Source organism: Tiliqua scincoides, chromosome 1 (assembly GCF_035046505.1).
Source record: "Tiliqua scincoides isolate rTilSci1 chromosome 1, rTilSci1.hap2, whole genome shotgun sequence".
Taxonomy (NCBI): domain Eukaryota; kingdom Metazoa; phylum Chordata; class Lepidosauria; order Squamata; family Scincidae; genus Tiliqua; species Tiliqua scincoides.
Genome location: NC_089821.1, coordinates 33,002,996 through 33,021,071, shown reverse-complemented (window position 1 = coordinate 33,021,071; position 18,076 = coordinate 33,002,996). Strand labels below are relative to the sequence as shown.

Below are 18,076 nucleotides of genomic sequence, written 5' to 3'. Positions count from 1 at the left end.
TGACTAACATTAAACAAATACAATGGTACGCGTATAAACAAGATAAAAAACTAAAAAAAATTAAAAACTATTATAAAATTAAAACAGTACCAGTTAAAACCTTCTTAATCAGGGTCAGCCCACTGATGAGGTCAGAGATGCTATACCTACCACTCTCTTCCCCTCAATGCTTTCTTTCTGCTTCTCCCTACCTTCTTTTCTTAATCCAGAGAGTGAGAGGAGCAGAGACTAGCACATCACTAGATAAGATGGGGATGCTACCTCAGGCATCAGAAGAGTAAGTATAAAACAAACAGCAGCACTTAAAACAACCCAGTCTCCCACTATAAATCATGACAAGCTTTCTGGAATAAGTACTACTTTACCACCCACCTAAAACCAGCCAGGGTGGGGTTCCAATGAGCCTCCATCAGGAGAGCGCTCCAAAGTTGTGGCACAACCACTGAAAAGACCCTGCCTCTCATGGCTGCCAACAGAACATCTATCAGATACAATTTAACTGCCTGAGGCTAACAGTGGGCTGCTTGCGTATCAGGGAAAGCAGGCAAACCGACACTGAATTTTTGCCATGAGAGAATGCGGCCAATGAGAAATCTACCAGTTTTGTTCTGAAAGCATTTATCTCAAAATAAAGCCACTACATTAAAAGTGTTGGAGCTGGTTTATTTTTATCTCTCCGTAGGCTTCAGCAGTGCTGTGTTTCATTTTTGGTACACAGAACAGTTTGGGAGACGACATTGCAAGCAACACTCCAAAAAGAGAAGGCATAGGAAGGAAGCTGGTTCAGCTTCTCTCCCCCACATTCTCTCTGCCACCAACTAGATGAAAACTTGGAATGCCAACCAACCAGAAAAATAAAATGACCCATGTGGGTGTTATAAGGGTTTTTTTTTTTTTTTTAAACACATTTTCTGGTCCATTAGCCAGAATGCTTTGAGTCGTAGCCAGAGATATGGCCTGGCTGCCCAATGTTTTGAGTAAAGCTGGATTTCAAAATCCAGCATCGGCATCATGTTGTTGAGCTGGGTTTCCGCATATTATTTACTATGTTCCTGCATGCAAAACGTGATATATCACAGCCTCCTCCTCCCACAGATTTTTTGTGAACTCCAGAGAGGTACGGTGGATGTCAACAAAGCAATATGCTGTGGTGTTAGCTGTGGGGGTTGTTCCCAAGCTCACGTCCCTTTAGGGCCCCCATCCTCTTGGCCCACCTAAGTACCTGCATTTTTGAAATTAAAAAATTGGCAGCCCCACTATGGACATCAGATTATTACAACATCATCTTTTCATTCCTCCTATTAGGCCTTGGGCTTCTTGCAGTCTTTGATCTGTTGAAATATGAGGGAAAAGAGGGTGTCACCTCTTTGAAGTTGGAATTCTTACTTCATTTCCTTTTTAATATGGTATGCTTAAGTCTCACGTAGATCACAACCAAATTAGTACCATCCACTTTTTGTGCAACGTGTGTGTAGTGACTGAGTGATCCTGCATTGGTTTGCAGTCCTCTGACATGCGGACTCATTACAACAAAACCTGACACATTTGCAGGGCCTCTCATGTACAGAACCCAGAACAAGGTTCCTCTTGTTCATGCTACGCGTAGCTGGCCCCTTTGCATTCATGGCAGGTCTTTTTTTTACAATACTCAAAGCTTTCCCAGCCTACAGTCAATTTCCACCAAGTTGGCAAGTTCTGAATTTTTATTTCTAGTTGAATGGCATACTCGCCCTCAGCTCTGAAATAAAACACTTACTGGCTTTCATCATGAAAGGTTATTTTGGGGGGGGGACGGGACGGACCAAGTTGGACCACTCCCATGCTTACAGATTTTTTTGTTTGTTTCCTTGCTGTCACTTAGTATAAAATACGACATCCCAGCAAACTGTAGGCATTTTGCAGACTGTGGTATTTAAGCAAGCTGGACAGTTCACAAAACTCTGCCAATGTCAATGTGAGTGCTTCGTATTTCCAGAAATGAACTCTGATCCTAGTAGTCTCATAATGTGGAAATGAATGATGCCAACATGAGTCATAGAAACAAAACCCAAAAGACACTCAGCTACACCTCTGTTTGCTCTTCACATATGAAAATATGTCATCACTTACTGGATCTTTGTAAAACCCAAGAGGTACTGCAGTATATGCATATTAATTCTGCCAAGGTGTATTCTGTGGTTGTGCCATCTTAAAAGCGTTGATGCCCTAAGGCAGCTGGAGGTGTGTTCCAATGCAAAAGAGACTCACATTCTAGTTCATGGGTGTGGAATTCTGCAGGTTGCTAAACACCTTCCCAGGTGAGCACAATCTTCAGTCCCAATCTTCAGTCCCAGCCAGCTGGAATTCTGTTATCAGTGCCCTTTTGAAAGGCCTCATGTTTGTACTATGAATCCCAGTGACACATGAGGAAAGTATTTCATTAGCTCACTCATGAGAGCAGGTGGGCTGCAATGGTTAGCAGTACTAGTACTGGGAGCATGAGGGAGGGCACTGCCATGAAATGGTCACCTGGAGTACCACCCTTGGAGAGGTGGCTAACAGACAAACTGCCAGCCCATCTATCAGCCATCTTCTCCCAGCTGTAGCTTCACTGGGTACTCCAATCCTCTGTCAACCTTCTGGAAATAAGCCAGAAGAAGACCACAGCTGCAGCAGCCCCCTTCTCCTTAAAGCACTGCTCCACCGGTGTGGCTCCAGCTCACCTTTCTCCACCTAATTCATGCTTATGAACCAACAAGTAGGCAGGAAGAGGAAAACCTGGTGTTTGCCTCCTTACCCTTTACTTAAGGAACAGTGTGGCATGCAGCCTCCCAGTTTTGCACTGCTTCTGTTTGCAATGAACAGGGGAGAGGTAAAAGGAGCTACCAGCTCCAATTCATTTCAAATAGGTGTGGAGCAGTGAGGCTGCATAGTGCACTGTTGGCAGGTAAAGGGAAGGGGGTCACACCTATTTGTTTGCCTGTCCACCATCTCCCCTCATGCATGTATATGTATGTATGAGGTGTATGCATGTCCAAGCATTCAGGTGGCATTTATGGGGAGGATTCAGGTGGCCTGGAGGTAGTTGCTACCCCTGATTGGGAGATCCAGTTCAGATCCCATTCAGCCTTGAAGGTCAATGTGTGGCTTTGGGGTTGTGAGGAATGGATAAACTGGAAGACCCCACATATGCTGTTTTAAGCTACTCATTAAATAGAAGATGCAAATAAATACTTTTGCCTATCTAGGTTTCAAATTACCTCCAAAATCTCATAATATTTTGGCCATAGAGACTTCCCTAGGGCAGAGCTATACATTACTTAGGCAAATGTATACCTAAACCTGTTTGCTAAGGTAATGCGGGGGCAAATTGGGAAGTACTTTGTTGGGAGGAATTAACTTTTCCCATTTTTTTCTATGGGATTATTCTATGCAAATTATGTTACCTAATACAATTTTTTTTTTTGCCTGCCGAGCTTACTCTTAGTCTTGGAACGTGGCTGGGGACAGCATTTGCAGGGAAGAATGGTGAGTGCATCCCAGTCCCTGCAGCCCCCTGAGTGATACGTTCTTGGGGATCACATCGCTGCCTCCTCCCTGCCTCCTCCCCTTAAGAGGGCAGAGGCCAGGGCCTTCAGGCTGGGGCATTGCAACGCCCCAGTCTGAAAACCTCTGCATTATGGTACCAGAACTAGTGTTCTGGCAGCTGTGGCAAAGCATCCCACACCATTCCAGATGGTCTGGACACCACCACAAGTGGCAAGAGGTTGGGTCCATGTGCCCAGTGGTCTGTCCATGTCCCCTGGTGTCGCTAAGTCAGTGAAAGGGCAGGAGGGAAGCATGCAGGAAAGTTATGCGATAAAACCCTAAGACTGAACATATATTAGGCCCAAATCCTAACCAATTTTCCAGCACTGACATAGCTATGCCAATGAGGCATGTGATGTATCCTGCAGTTGGGTGGCAGTCATGGAGGGCTCCACAAGGTAAGGGAATGTTTGTTCCCTTATCTCATAGCTGTATTGCTCTTACCTCAGTGCTAGAAAGTTAGTTAGGACTGTGCCCTTAGTGAGTCACATAGGAAAGGATGATGTGCACAACTGACAAGTTGGTCTTTCACACGAATAGTTGACATTTATGAGATCTGACTAGACCTACCACAATATAAAGAGCCTAATGCTAACAAGAGCCAAGTCCTTTTTTAAACAAATAACAACAGAAAATTGTCTAACCTTGTCTAAATTGAACATGCATTCTGCACAAGTGGACTTTGACAACAATTCCCATCGCTTCTCCTGCATTTTAGAATGTTCAGTATGATCAGTTTTTGCATAAACAGCTGAAAAATTACAGTTTAGCCAACAATCATCAATGTTCCTTACCTTGCTACGTAACTGAGATTTTTTCCGTGGGTTTGCAATGCACATCCGAAGCATATTCCAGAAAGACAATGGGACACAATGAAGCTGTGCAGAGCCTGCAGCTGATTTAGCACAGCTAAAAAAAGGCTGGCTCTACTGCCTTGCCAAGACAGAGCAAGTGAATCAATGCCTTTGTGCATCATGCTGTGTGCCTGGCTCGTTCAAAGGCAACCTCAATTTACTTGTTCTTCCCACTGGAAGTGAACAAACAGAATTCTGTGTCCGGGCTACCCTCTGCAATATTTACCCCACTGGCCACATGAAATGATGGGCAACGAGGTCGCAGTAGTAAGATACATAAAATATACCTCAGGACATTTTCAGTGGCTGGTTGACTTTGTGTTGCTTTGGACACACACACACACACACACACACACACACACACACACACACACACACACACACACACACACACATATATATGGCTGCCAGATATTTCTTGGAAGCTTCTAGGTTTCATTAAAGTTTATTTGTTTGGCCTTGTTACAAGAAAAAGAGACACATTTTTCCCTAATTTCAAATACATAAAGCCTTCCATTGTATGTCATATATAACATTGGTTGCAATCCCGAACCACTACAATCAATCAAAGTTTTACCATATAATTCAATTATTTGTGGATTGCACCCGAAGGGGGATATGTGCATAGAAGCATGCGCATCTCATGCTGGATGGGGGACAGGTACTGCTCACGCAACTAACCTTAACTAAGCAGCCAAGGATGTGTGTGCATTAACCCTTAGTGAAAAACAAACAAAAAAAGGATTCTGCCAATCAGTGACATAGGAGTAGAGTAATGAGCTGGATTCAGTGCTCCTCTCCTTCACCAAACAACTGTTTACTGGGATTTAAGCTTCATCAGTAAGGCTCCAATTGTATAGCCGAAGCTGCGGTGCACTTTGTTGAATCAGGGCTAGCTTGTTTGATATTTTAAATATTATTTTAGATTTCCTTTACATTGACATGATCAGGAATAACGGATATTGCTGCAGTGTACAATGTTGATTTACGAGTTACAGCCTGAAAAGCTATTCTAGCTGCCTCTGGCACAATGCCCACGAGATGAGGAGTTTGTGGGGAAGATGAAAAATGCTTGTATTTTAATGTGTATCCAAAGCTGATCAACAGCTCTCACTGTATCCCACAGGGAAAACAGTGCAGCCAGTATGGTAGCATCATGCCGAGTTGTCCTGGAAATAGGAAATTTCAAGTACAAAACCCAAGAAAGCCCCCTGGTATTTTTTTTTTAATGTACAAAGCTATCGTGCAAAGCAATTAATGACCTCTACACCCTGCGACTGGAGCGGATGATAGTTTAAGGCCCCATAAGTATTCTTCAGGTCTCTTCTACTATTACAAATGTATTTCTTTTAATTAAGACAAAGAAAGCACTTTAGAGAGTTACTCTTGCTTTGTGATATTATTGAGGGTAGTGGATCTACATTTCCAGCAACTAAAGATGCAGCTCCTGGAATATGTTTTTCCACTTCCATCTTTTTTTCTAGCCACAGTAACATACATCAGCAATGGAGGTACTTCTTATTTTCACAGCAAGTTGACGGGGAGAGGATTCCTCCAACAGCATTCCTCCTTCCTCCAAAAGGAACAGCAGTTCCTTTTACTTGGAATATATTTTCATTAAAAGCACAGGTCGTGTGTCCCCCCAAAAAAGAACAAGTATACATAACTACAGGATTTTTGCTGTAGAGCTCTATTTGAAACTCTGAAGTTCAGTAATGAACATCTGGAAATCCCTGCTTAAATGCACTCATTGAGCAAGGGTAACAAATTATACCAAAATTCTACTTCCTTACAAAAGTCAACAACCTAACGCAACTTGCTTTCTAGTCCAATTCAGCTGGCAAAGAAGCATGCTGGCTGTGGTACAGGAATGACTGAAGGCAGATATGCGGAATTCAGCAGAACTAACTATGCAGCTTAAAACGCACCGTGCTACAAAATGAGGCTCTGTTAACTTGAAATGTAATCTTGGATGTTAAACATTCAGACTCACCGTTCGTTATTCAGGGCCATCCTCGGAGGATCCAGGTTGGGGTTTTCCATGGACTCCATCTGAGGACAGCGTAAAAAGTAGTAAAGTGTATGGAGGGCATCAGGGGACCAGGTGATGGGTTGCTGCTGCTGCCTGGTTTGTCGAACTGGGCTCACACCAGGGCGGACAGTATTCAAACACTGCAAGTGGTGCATGGCCCGCGATACCAAATCACCTGGAAAAATAGCACAGGGGGGAAAAGAGTGAATTTTGAAATCATACCAGTACTCACGTTCTGATGAATACTTTTCACCAGTGGTCAGTCCAGAGTTGCCCAGTCCAGTCCAAAAACCCCAGTCCAGAGTTGCCTTCTACAGCTTCCTATTTACAACATTTAGGGCGCAATGCAAACTGCACCCTATGCAGGGACTTGGGCCGGACTAGGAGGGTTGCAAATGTGCCGCAAAGCATGTTTGCGCCTCCTCAAGGGGAAGCTGGGCTGGTGCTCCAAGAAGTGCCGGCCTGCGGAGGCTGACATAAGCCTCTATGCTGGCTTCCCCTCAGTCGCTTGTGACGGCCCGCCTGCGTTGACACAAGCAGAAAAGGTAGATGTGGGGGGGGTGGGGAGGCAGAGGAAGGGAGGCGTTCCTGTGGGGGGAAGGGAGGGCGATGGGCGGCCCCGGGGTGGACGGGTGGGGAGCAGGAGGAGGGACTGGGATCTGGCATAACTGCCAGATCCCAACCCCCATTCCTGGGGAGGGGAACGGAGCGGTTTCAAGCCGCTCCGCCCTCCTCGAACTTGTGCCACCTCCAGAGGTGGCACAAGTCCGAGGAGACCCATTGTGGCCAGCAGCCCCAAATGTTTCCACTTACCTCGGGCTATGCCGCTTCTGGCCACAATCCTGTTCTGGATGCAGCGCAAGCCTCCTGGCTTGCCTGTTCCAGTGCAGGTTAGGATTGTGCCCTTGGAATACTAGGTAATTTTTGCCTATACTTAGCTAAAGTATAGCTAGGCAGCCCAATCCTAACCTGCACTGGAACAGGCAGGCCGGCTGGCCTGTGCTGCATCCAGTACAGGGTTGGAAGTGGATGGAGTGCAACTTGGAGTTAGGGGAGTCCCCTTACCCCGAGTAATGCCCCGGCCACTGTAATGGGGCTACTCGGATCTGCACCAGCTAAACCATTGGTGCAGATCCGAGCAGCCCGGTGTAATGCCTAAGTGCTGGAGGCTGGTACTACCCCCTTCCCAGGCCTGGTCTGCCCATCTACTCCTACCACCTAAGAGCCCAATCCTATCCAACTTTCCAGCACTGGTGCAACCACAATGTAGCCTTGAGGTAAGGAAACAAATGTTTCCATACCTTGAGGAGGTCTGTGTGACCACCACAGGATGCAGCACACATCTCATTGGCACGGCTGCACTAGCACTGGAAAATTGGATAGGACTGGGTCCTAAGCCACTCCTGCCACCATTGTTTTGGCCCATATTGGTCACCTCCTCCAGCATTATTTCCAAACAAAGGGAAAACCACCATGAAAGATCAGCATTCAGTGAATGTGCTGTGTTCTCAATTAAGTCTAAATACTGTCATTTTGGGTGGGGGGGGGGGTCAACAGGCATTTTTTTTTAGGCAGGCCTGCACAATATGACCCACTGAGTTAAAATCAGTTCACCAGCCAGGTATGGCCCAATAAGCTCCTGATTTGATGTACATAATAATACTACACAAACAGGAGTGTTGTTAAGCAGTGTTCCCCCTAAACCTCTGCACTGCTGTGGAGGACTCCCATAGCTGTGCAGCAGCATCTTCCTGGCATTCAGTGAGGCCGCCATTATGTCATCACCACTAAATTCTGGCTCAACTGATCTCCCTGAACAGAGCTTGGCTGAGAGCTGCTAAGCACCTGGCAGGTCATAATGCATAGTTGGTGGATTCTGCTCAGCCTGGTGTTGTTGCAAGCCTGCTATAAGGAATAGTCTCTTCATTCTAATCAGTCAGATATCTAGACATGTCAATATTTTGTTGACAGACTTCAAGCACATAAAGTCAAAGTTGCAGTCAATCTGATTCAGTACAATGCTGCATTTTGGAACTACGTGTGGATAAGTCAGCGTTGCCTATTTTTCTTTGGGAATCCTCTATTTTTTCAGGTTCTAGAGGCCCACAGGAAATGGTCTTCCATTGTTCTTTTATGGTTACAATGCTGGGAAAAGGTAGAATGAAAATAGCAATGAATACTTCAAAGTCAATTCCTGAAAAGCCATGCAAGACTGAATATTTCTTTACAACTATTGATGTAAGGAAACTAAAAGTCCGATGTCCTATGTGCACTTACCCAGGAGTTAAGTCCCATTTAATTCATTCAGACTTATTTCTGAGAAGACAAACACAGATGGAGCTCTAGGGCTGCATCTCTATGCATACTTGGTGAATAAGACCCACCGAAGACAGTAGAGCTTACTTCTAAGTAAACATATATGGGACTGGGTTGGATTTACCCTACTCCTGAGGGTGGAAATTACATAGGTTTGAAAACAAAAAGTGACTATTACGTTCCTGAATATAACATTTTCTGTGTATATTCACATCCAATGACTCTTCTGTCGTGGGCGCTAATCCATAATTGCACAGTTTTACACAACGTACATCTGGAATTTGAATTTCCAGTGCGGTAGAACACGTACTTCCCTTCCCCTGCATTCTCTCCTTGCTATGCTGGCAACTTATGGCCACGTTTTTAAAACTAGTAAGAGAATATATAAGGAGATCCATTCATTAAATAGAGCTATTAAGCTAGCCAAATCAGAGAGTGGGGAAAAGGAAGCTGCATTCAATCATGGACTTGTGCTACAAATAGTCTCTTGTGTCACAGAGTACATAGAGGTATGTTAAAACCATTTCCCCCCCCCCCCCCCCCAGAAACCTCAAATTACGGCAGGTTATGAAATAAATGGTGAGAGCTAAAAGGTATGTGTTGGCTTCTGACAGTAGTGTTCATACGGCAGGGCACTAGGAGAGAAATGCCAAAAAGGTTTTTTCAAGAAGAAAAGTCAGTAAAGCACAACTTAAAGGGACATTGTTGGAGGCTGTGATACCCGAAAGTTGCTTGCGTCAATTAAACTATAAACAGACTTTCCAAACGTACTATGAAAGTAGGCATTTTCATGATGTACCTCCTTATAAAAAAAAAAAAAAATAGAAAACTTTGAAGTTGGGGGACTCCAAAAAGGAGAGCAAGAAGGTGGAACTTGCTGGTAGATTAAAACGTTGGCTATTTGGCATTTGGACACTGTTAAACTGAAGGGCAAATAATCTTTCCATTGACAGTGTTGTCAAATTCATGACCTCTGGGTGGTGCATGGCATGCCTGCCAAATGTCAGAGAAAACCGCTCTTTTTGCTACTCCAGGTGGCCTGGAAAAATTGGAAGTTTATCAAATACTAAATGGGCTGCAATCTACGGCTATCACAGCACACACAGCCAAAGAGGCTGCCAGCTTGAGAGGCCCAATTAAAATAGAGAGATGCAGCCCTGTAGTGTCTAAAACATTGACACATGATGGAAGAAAGCTCATTTTTGTGCATTACTGTCGCTAATTACATTTAAAATACCCAGTGACAGCTTATTAACATCCAGGAATAACAACCTAAAAGTTATGGGGTTTCAAGCAAAACAATAGCAAAGCCAATAGGAAGATTTCCATTGATTTCAATAGAAAGGGGTCCCATACTTTGTAAAAACAAACAAGTTACATTAGTTGCATCTGAAACTCACTCAGTTCAGAGATGCTTCCAACACACGTTGCCAGGAGAGATTGTTCTAAAGTGCGGAGTTCTAACTGGGCGTAAGCATCGGCCCGTCCATTGCTGCAAACGGATCCATCGTTGTAAGGACTGAAGTAAGCAGGCAGAGAAAGCACACCTAAAAGGAGAGAAAGAACAAAGAAAACAAGCTTGTCAGGGAGCACCTGAACGAACAAAAATAACAAAAACCATGCAGTCACATTGGCTGTGCTTTTAATGGGCAGAAAATGGTAAAAAGTCCATCTCAAAAGTAGTGCAGGCCTTAGCCTGGCTGGCACCCACTATGCCTGACATATCTATCATTGCCCTAGTAAGTCATAGAGCTGATATACAGGAAGCAAATATGATTGATCCAACCGATATTGATCAATTGGCTAGATAGGGTGAGGTCTATTTCCAGAAGTAAAGCCAGTGGCAGACCTACTCTCGAGGCACCCTGGGGCAAAGGTCTGTGAAGCCACCCCCCACAAACACATGAAGCCCCCCCCAAACCTGGAGCAACGCAGAGCCTTGTGCAGCTCCAGGACTAACAGGAGAAGCCATCTGAGGCTTCCCTGCGGTCTTAAACTGTGCTTCCAGAGAACCAGAAGAACAATTTCCGATTGCATCAGGAGCCTCATTAAGGCTTCTCGTGCGGTCCTGGAGGCGCGCAAGTTCTGCACCTGGGGCATTTGCCCCACTCAGTGAATGGGAGGTCCGCTACTGAGTAAGGTTGACCAGGCAAATATCTGAGTCGTATCTTATGCTTTCTTGTAGGTCCACCCTGAGGAATTATAGAGGCCCAGCAAGGGAAGGTGGGACCATGCTTCCAGAGGAAATAAGGTTTAGAGGGACAGGAGGGTTCAAAAAAGAAGGGAGGCAAGAAGCACAAGGACAAGGTAGGAATGAAGACAGAGGCCCTGCAGGAGGCAGAAAGAGCATGGGTCAGGAGGGGAGAAAGAAGAGACACATGGAAGTCAAGATGCTGCTAGGATCAGTCTAAATCTGCCCTCCCAATGGCCAAGGGACACTATAAGCCCATCAAGATGCATCAAGGTGCTGCTGAGTTTTGTAGACATTCCAAGCAGGGCACAGCCCTTCTTGCCAACAGAGATTCACTGCCATAACTAGAAGGAGTTCATGGTGATAGGACAGAAATGGGACCCCAACACACAGAACAAGAGGGGAGAAAGTGAAGGGATTGTTTGATTGTGACAAAGGCTACATAAGGCCTGTTGCTTTTTTGCTCAATGAGTCTTCAATAAGTTCCATCCCAGCAGCAAATAAGCCTACATCTGAACAACTGCCCACCACCACAGATTGTCAAGTCCTACCTTTTCCCTAGTAACATAGATCTCCCCTCTTGGGAGGCACTGGAGGTTACAGGGCACCCCACAGTGTTCTTATAATCTCTCTCTCTAACCATACAGGGCAGTAGATTGGATTCATATTGTCCAATCTGGCCCAAAGTGGATAGTGAAAGAATGAAGTCTTTTTATTTTATTACATATCTAAATATCTAGGTTTAGATATTTCTAGAAACATATGCCAATGTTTCCTTACATCTGGTCACTGTTTGCTGTAGCTATGTGAATATCTCTTACAGCGATAACAGTTCAGCTGTCTTTCTAATAAGTTAACTGGCAAGCAGCTACGCAAGAAATGTTGGTCCCGTGGATGACCTCATTCGACAACTGAAATGACCTCTAGACATGTACGTATTGTGCTCATCAAGCAAGGATTCAACAAAAGCAGAGTACTTGAGGATATCTTAGTTTTTTATCATGTTGTTCCCCTTTCAAATCTGGCTACAGATTTCATTTCTCTCTTCAAAGGCTGGCCAGTGCCCAGCCGACAATGACAACACTGAGAACCTCTTGGGAATTCTGAGGAAAAAAAATTGTAATCTGCTGTGTTGCTGCCCCTGTACATCCTTGTGAACTAATGAGAAATCCCTGCCAGTGAATTCTGTATACCACTCAGTGTCATCTGAATACCTGGAAAGCTGCAAATAAATAGTGGTAACACAGGCAGCCTAACAAAGTCCTAGGAACATACAGTGGAGACCTCCTCCCCCACCAGCAATTCCTCTTTCTTTTCCCACATTCAGCCACAAACACACACAAACTAAACTTACAGCAGTGGTAAGACAAAAATTAGCTGATTTATCAAATCCATTCAGAAGCACATAACCCTAGCAAAAGTGGAAGCAGAAACTGGTGGTTGTACTCAAAGAGAATGGCTATAAAATGTTCTTGTTCTTCTTGCTCCAGGGAATTTTGATAGCTTTTTCTTTTTTAAAAGATGAGTTTCTGGAAGGATTTAAGCTGGTGAGGCAAATTAAAGTGCAGTTTCTACATTTTTTTCAAGTGAACAGGCCCAATGATTAACTGAGTGAGGGTTCAGTCCAACTTTCCAGCACTGAGCTAAGGGCAATGCAACTCCGAGATAAGGGAACAAACACTGCCTTACCTTGGCGAGGCCTGTGTGACTGCCCCCCACCTGCAGGATGCAGCCCCTACTGAGCGGGTCTCGACCCACAGTTTGACAAAATGCTGATCTGATCTTAATATCATCAACAACAAAAGAATATCAGCGACAACCAGAAAACTCATTTGTCACTTGTACTAATCCATGCTATGGGGGATTTTGCCACTTACATTTCAGCACAGTGAGGTGTACCTAAAGCAACTTATTTCCGTGGGTCTTGGATTGTGACTGTTACCTTCGCAATACATTTCATGTAAACTTGTGACAGGGATGGTGTGTATCTCTCACCGTTTCTCAAACAGATTCTGGAATTCTGGCCGTAAATGTATCGTTAAATTTGCCAATTAATTGTACAACAACTGCACCCAGCATTTTGCACTTCTTTGTAATACGGTGGGCAATACTGAACCGAGCAAAAATAATTAGTTTCTGGCATTCCTCAAAGCCTTTGAAACAGCAATTGGGAATAAGGTATGTTTATTCTACCTCACTTAATACAGGAAACCTGCTTACAGGCTCTTTCTGCCAGTGCTGTTAAAAAGACTGGCGCGACAGGGTGGAGTTCCAGTAAGCCAGTTCTTAGAAGACAAAATTGTTTTGCCAGCTTAGAAGTTTTTTAAGAATTCTTGTCTAAAACCTGATACTTTTTAAAGCAAACTGAAATATTTCCAGTTTCCTTAGTCAAAATCAGTTTGAGAGGGGGAAAGAAAGCCTTTTCATTATTTGTTGCTTCTAAGAACATAAGAACAGCTCCGCTGGATCAGGCCATAGGCCTATCTAGTCCAGCTTCCTGTATCTCACAGCGGCCCACCAAATGCCCCAGGGAGCACACCAGATAACAAGAGACCTGCATCCTGGTGCACTCCCTTGCATCTGGCATTCTGACATAGCCCATTTCTGTTGATGCCACGGTGCTACAAACAGTTGTTTCTGATTATGAAACATGAAAATAAATATTTTAAAGTGAGTTGGGGCTCAGTAACCATTTTGTGCCAAATCTTTACAACAAAATAAGATGGAGTGCAAAAAAAGAAAAAAGAAAAAAAGGATATAATTTGTTGGAATTAGAAGAATCAGATGGTCCGCTAAACTTTATTCCACAAATATTGCATTATTTCACTCTCATTCATCACTTTTCATTCGAATTAGAATTCCGACAACCTTTATTGGCATCATACATAATAAATACACGGTCGCAATGAACCCACTAATAAAAAACACAAAAAACAACAAACCACATATAAAATGCACACTCAAACATACCAATCAGGGCTACCTTAGACTTCACTTTTCATTAATCTGTTCACTTCATAGCCTTTGACAGAGAAATTCTCTGCCTTTGCTTTACATTCATTCAATTTGTAGCCTACTCCAGTCCAAACGTATGGACAGGTAAATGACAAACAAAACAGCTGAAACCATATAGATATCAACATTATTCCTTGCCTTCTCCCAGTCACTCAGTTTACAAATCTCAATTTCTGAAAAACCTTAAGCCACTTTTAGATGCTGTACAGACTCAAAAGGAAGGGTATTGTCGAGTGCAAATCTCCGAGGCTGCTTAGAGCTCTGTGTGACTTTGGCAATTTCAAAGGCATTTGAAATTGATATTCAAAGGCAATTTTCCAGTAATCTTTACCTTGTCAGCTCTAAGAGGCCTTGTGACAATTGTCTGATATTTGGAGGTTAAGATGGTATCCAGTAAGAGCTGTCTGAAACACTTAGACTTTTTCCCTCCTGACTTCTGGTTGCAGAGTGTGAGTTAAAGTCTAATGCTTCTGGCTTTGTAAGGAGCACAGAAAGACTATACCCTGTGGACTGGTGATCATGGATCACCACAGGGCAGAGGTCAGGAAGAACGGGGAGAAATTAAGGTGTTATGTGCTGCTCATTAAACCAGTTTTTAAAACTCAAATAAAATTAAAATTTCCCACATATTTTTCCTTTGCACCGAACAAAAAAACAAAGTAAAGAAAAACTGTCATCTGTTTCAGGAAATTAAACTGAAAGAAAAACATTTGAGAAAATGGTGACGTTCAGAAAGCCCTGAAGGCATGCATTTACTCAATTTTAATAATAAAAAAACTACATTCAAACACAGTTTAATTTTATTTAAACCAACTAAAGAAAACCTCACTTAATGCCATAGAAGAAATTGCTATGTCCATCAATACAAAAACAAATCGAAATCATTTGCATATCTATTAATTTAAATGGATTTAAAATAATAAATTTCTAAAGACAATCATTGAACCCCTGCTAACTGGGTAAGAGGCACTTTTTCAAGTGGGTGCTCCTCTTTTTAGCAGGGGGAGAGTAACTCGACCACCTCACCCCCGCAGTGTCTTTGCTGGTGGCTGTCTGCTGGTGTTCTTTTGCATCTTTTTAGATTGCGAGCCCTTTTGGGACAGGGAGCCATTCATTATTTGATTTTTCTCTGTAAACCGCTTTGTGAACTTTTTGGTTGAAAAGCGGTATATAAATACTGTTGTTGTTGAAGGTGATTTTAAAGAAGCAAATATCCCAGTCTGCAAGACTGCAAAGATAGTGGCTAGCTGTGATTGTTACGTTATTTGATTTAGAACATGCAATGTATGCAAAAGCAAAATTTAATTACAATGAATTGGTATCCAAATTTACAAATTTAATACTCATATAAGAATGCTAAGACCTTATTAACTTGCCCTATTCAACATCTTTATCCTCATATGGTAGAACATGTACCCTGAGAAACAGTACTTGGAATTGTACCTGGAAACTGACAGCTATAATGCCGTTGTACAAATTGATGGTAAGGCCACACCTGGAGTATTGTGTCCAGTTCTGGTCGCCGCATCTCAAAAAAGACATAGTGGAAATGGAAAAGGTGCAAAAGAGAGCGACTAAGATGATTACGGGGCTGGGGCACCTTCCTTATGAGGAAACGCTACGGCGTTTGGGCCTCTTCAGCCTAGAAAAGAGACGCTTGAGGGGGGACATGATTGAGACATACAAAATTATGCAGGGGATGGACAGAGTGGATAGGGAGATGCTCTTTACACTCTCACATAATACCAGAACCAGGGGACATCCACTAAAATTGAGTGTTGGGCGGGTTAGGACAGACAAAAGAAAATATTTCTTTACTCAGCGTGTGGTCAGTCTGTGGAACTCCTTGCCACAGGATGTGGTGCTGGCGTCTAGCCTAGACGCCTTTAAAAGGGGATTGGACAAGTTTCTGGAGGAAAAATCCATTATGGGGTACAAGCCATGATGAGTATCAGCAACCTCCTGATTTTAGGAATGGGTTAAGTCAGAATGCCAGATGTAGGGGAGGGCACCAGGATGAGGTCTCTTGTTATCTGGTGTGCTCCCTGGGCATTTGGTGGGCCGCTGTGAGATTCAGGAAGCTGGACTAGATGGGCCTATGGCCTGATCCAGTGGGGCTGTTCTTATGTTCTTAAGCTATTGAAATGTAACTGTAATAGGTATACAGTAATTTGCTGAGATACTTAGCTTGGTTAAAAGGTAGACTGCCACATTCTTGCACAATTCCATATTCCAAAAGTTAACTAGGCCCTCAAGAGGCTAGGCAGCCATCTGTCTTCCTTCTTATCTATCTGTTGCTATATCCCATTTCTGCACATTTCTCTCTTAAATACAAGTGGAGTCTTGGTATCAGTGGGGGATCCATTCCCGGACCCCCCCCCCCATAGATACTGAAACCCACAGATAATGCAATCCATGGGTTCCAACACACAGGGACTCTGAACATAACCAGAACCTCAGCAAAAACCAGAAGCACCCTTTAAACTGCTTGGGCAGGGATGTTCTGAAACCTGTAGAAGCCGCATGCAGCCTCTATAGACATTAGAAAGGATCCCAGATGCCACCAGAGAGCATCCCTGGAGGCATCTGGGAGCTCAGGTCTGGCTTCCACTGTGGGTTCAGAACTCGTGGTTAGTTAAAACCGTGGGTTCCGAATCTCCAGTTAGGGAGTCTGGACCTGTACACTATTTTTGGCTCTAGGTCAGTCACTGGGAAGTCCGATGACACCCCTTGAAGATTCTGATTTCTTGACTCTGAACACAACTATTAGATATTCTACACCTGTTAACCACATTCTGCTTTAAAATATGCATTTTTGATACTACTTTAGTAGAACGTATATTGGACAATGAAGAATGATAATTATTATACTGTCAATATTCTTGTTAAGTGTCTGCAGCTGAATACAGACCAGCACAGGAGTATTTCCGTAGCAAGCTGAATATTTTAATCTACGAAACCACAACAGCATGATGGACTTTGGCCAAACCATCAAGAATGAGTTCCTCATACAAAGTGTGCCAAAGTATTTTAAAAGACCACAACTGGTCAGGGCTTCCATTCATGTGCCTTCCACATCACACCAAAGCATGCATTGTCCCTAGTGCATTCTAAAATACTGATTCAGTACGGCCTCCTAAGGCATAAACCCCACCTGCTAACTCCAACCCATTTCCTGGGGCCTCATATTCTTTCCTCTTAAATCTTCCAATACCTTACTAAGAAGTGAAGCTCAACTCTTCTTGTCTATATGAGCTATGACTAGACCTTAATCATAGATCATTTATTGATTGTTCTGAGAATAGAACCTCTAATAGAGCTATTCTCAACTGGAGCCATATGGCCCCTTGGGGAGCCCCAGCACATTTGAAGGCGGCCACAGGTTGGTGTTCAATAATAAATAATTATATGTTTATCCATTTGTGTCTGACAGGGTGCCCCTGAAACCAGAGAAGAGCTCCTTAAAGGCTGTAGCAAAAAAAGGTTAAGAATGGCTGCTCCTAATCAACAAAGTAAGAACATAAGAAGAACCCTGCTAGATCAGGCCCAGGACTTCTCTAGTCCAGCTTCCTATATCTCACAGCGGATCACCAGATGCTTCAGGGGCACATAAGACCACATAATACTTGTATCTTGCTGTCAGTCCCTTGCATCTGGCTTTCCATTTACCCTTGCACATCCCAATGAAGACAGTAGACTGCGGTTGAGATTTAACTTTGGCCGCTTTATTAAACACAAGTGACAAATTTTCAAAACATGAAACCTACTGAACCCCCGTCCCTCCATCACCAGTCCGGGGTAGGCAAAAAAACTGCCAAGACCAATTCGGGTGACAGAAAAAATTCCTACCCAGCCCTCATGATGAGCGACCAGCTAATCTCAGACAGTACACACCATCTTGGCTTGTAACCTGTAATGGAGTTTTCCTCCAGAAATCTGTCCAATCCCCTTTTAAAGGCATCTAGGCCAGACACTATCGCTACATCCTGTAGCAAGGAGTACCACAGACATGCTGGGTAAAAAAAATATTTTCTTTTGTCTGTTCTAACTCCAATGTATCTAAAACCCATAATAATGTACTGGATTCACGGTTATGGGTAT

The 18,076-nt window shown here is 43.5% G+C and overlaps 1 protein-coding gene across 1 annotated transcript in view; it reads right to left on the bottom strand.

The window, feature by feature from the left end:
• The window catches only part of ABTB2 (ankyrin repeat and BTB domain containing 2), a 171,078-nt gene that overhangs the window by 46,566 nt on the left and 106,436 nt on the right, over nucleotides 1-18,076 (bottom strand). The window contains exons 2-3 of the mRNA XM_066630975.1: nucleotides 10,170-10,316; nucleotides 6,415-6,628 (exon numbers count right to left, since the gene is read on the bottom strand). Coding sequence (XP_066487072.1) covers nucleotides 6,415-6,628; nucleotides 10,170-10,316 — 361 coding nt within the window. The remainder of the gene's footprint in view (nucleotides 1-6,414; nucleotides 6,629-10,169; nucleotides 10,317-18,076) is intronic.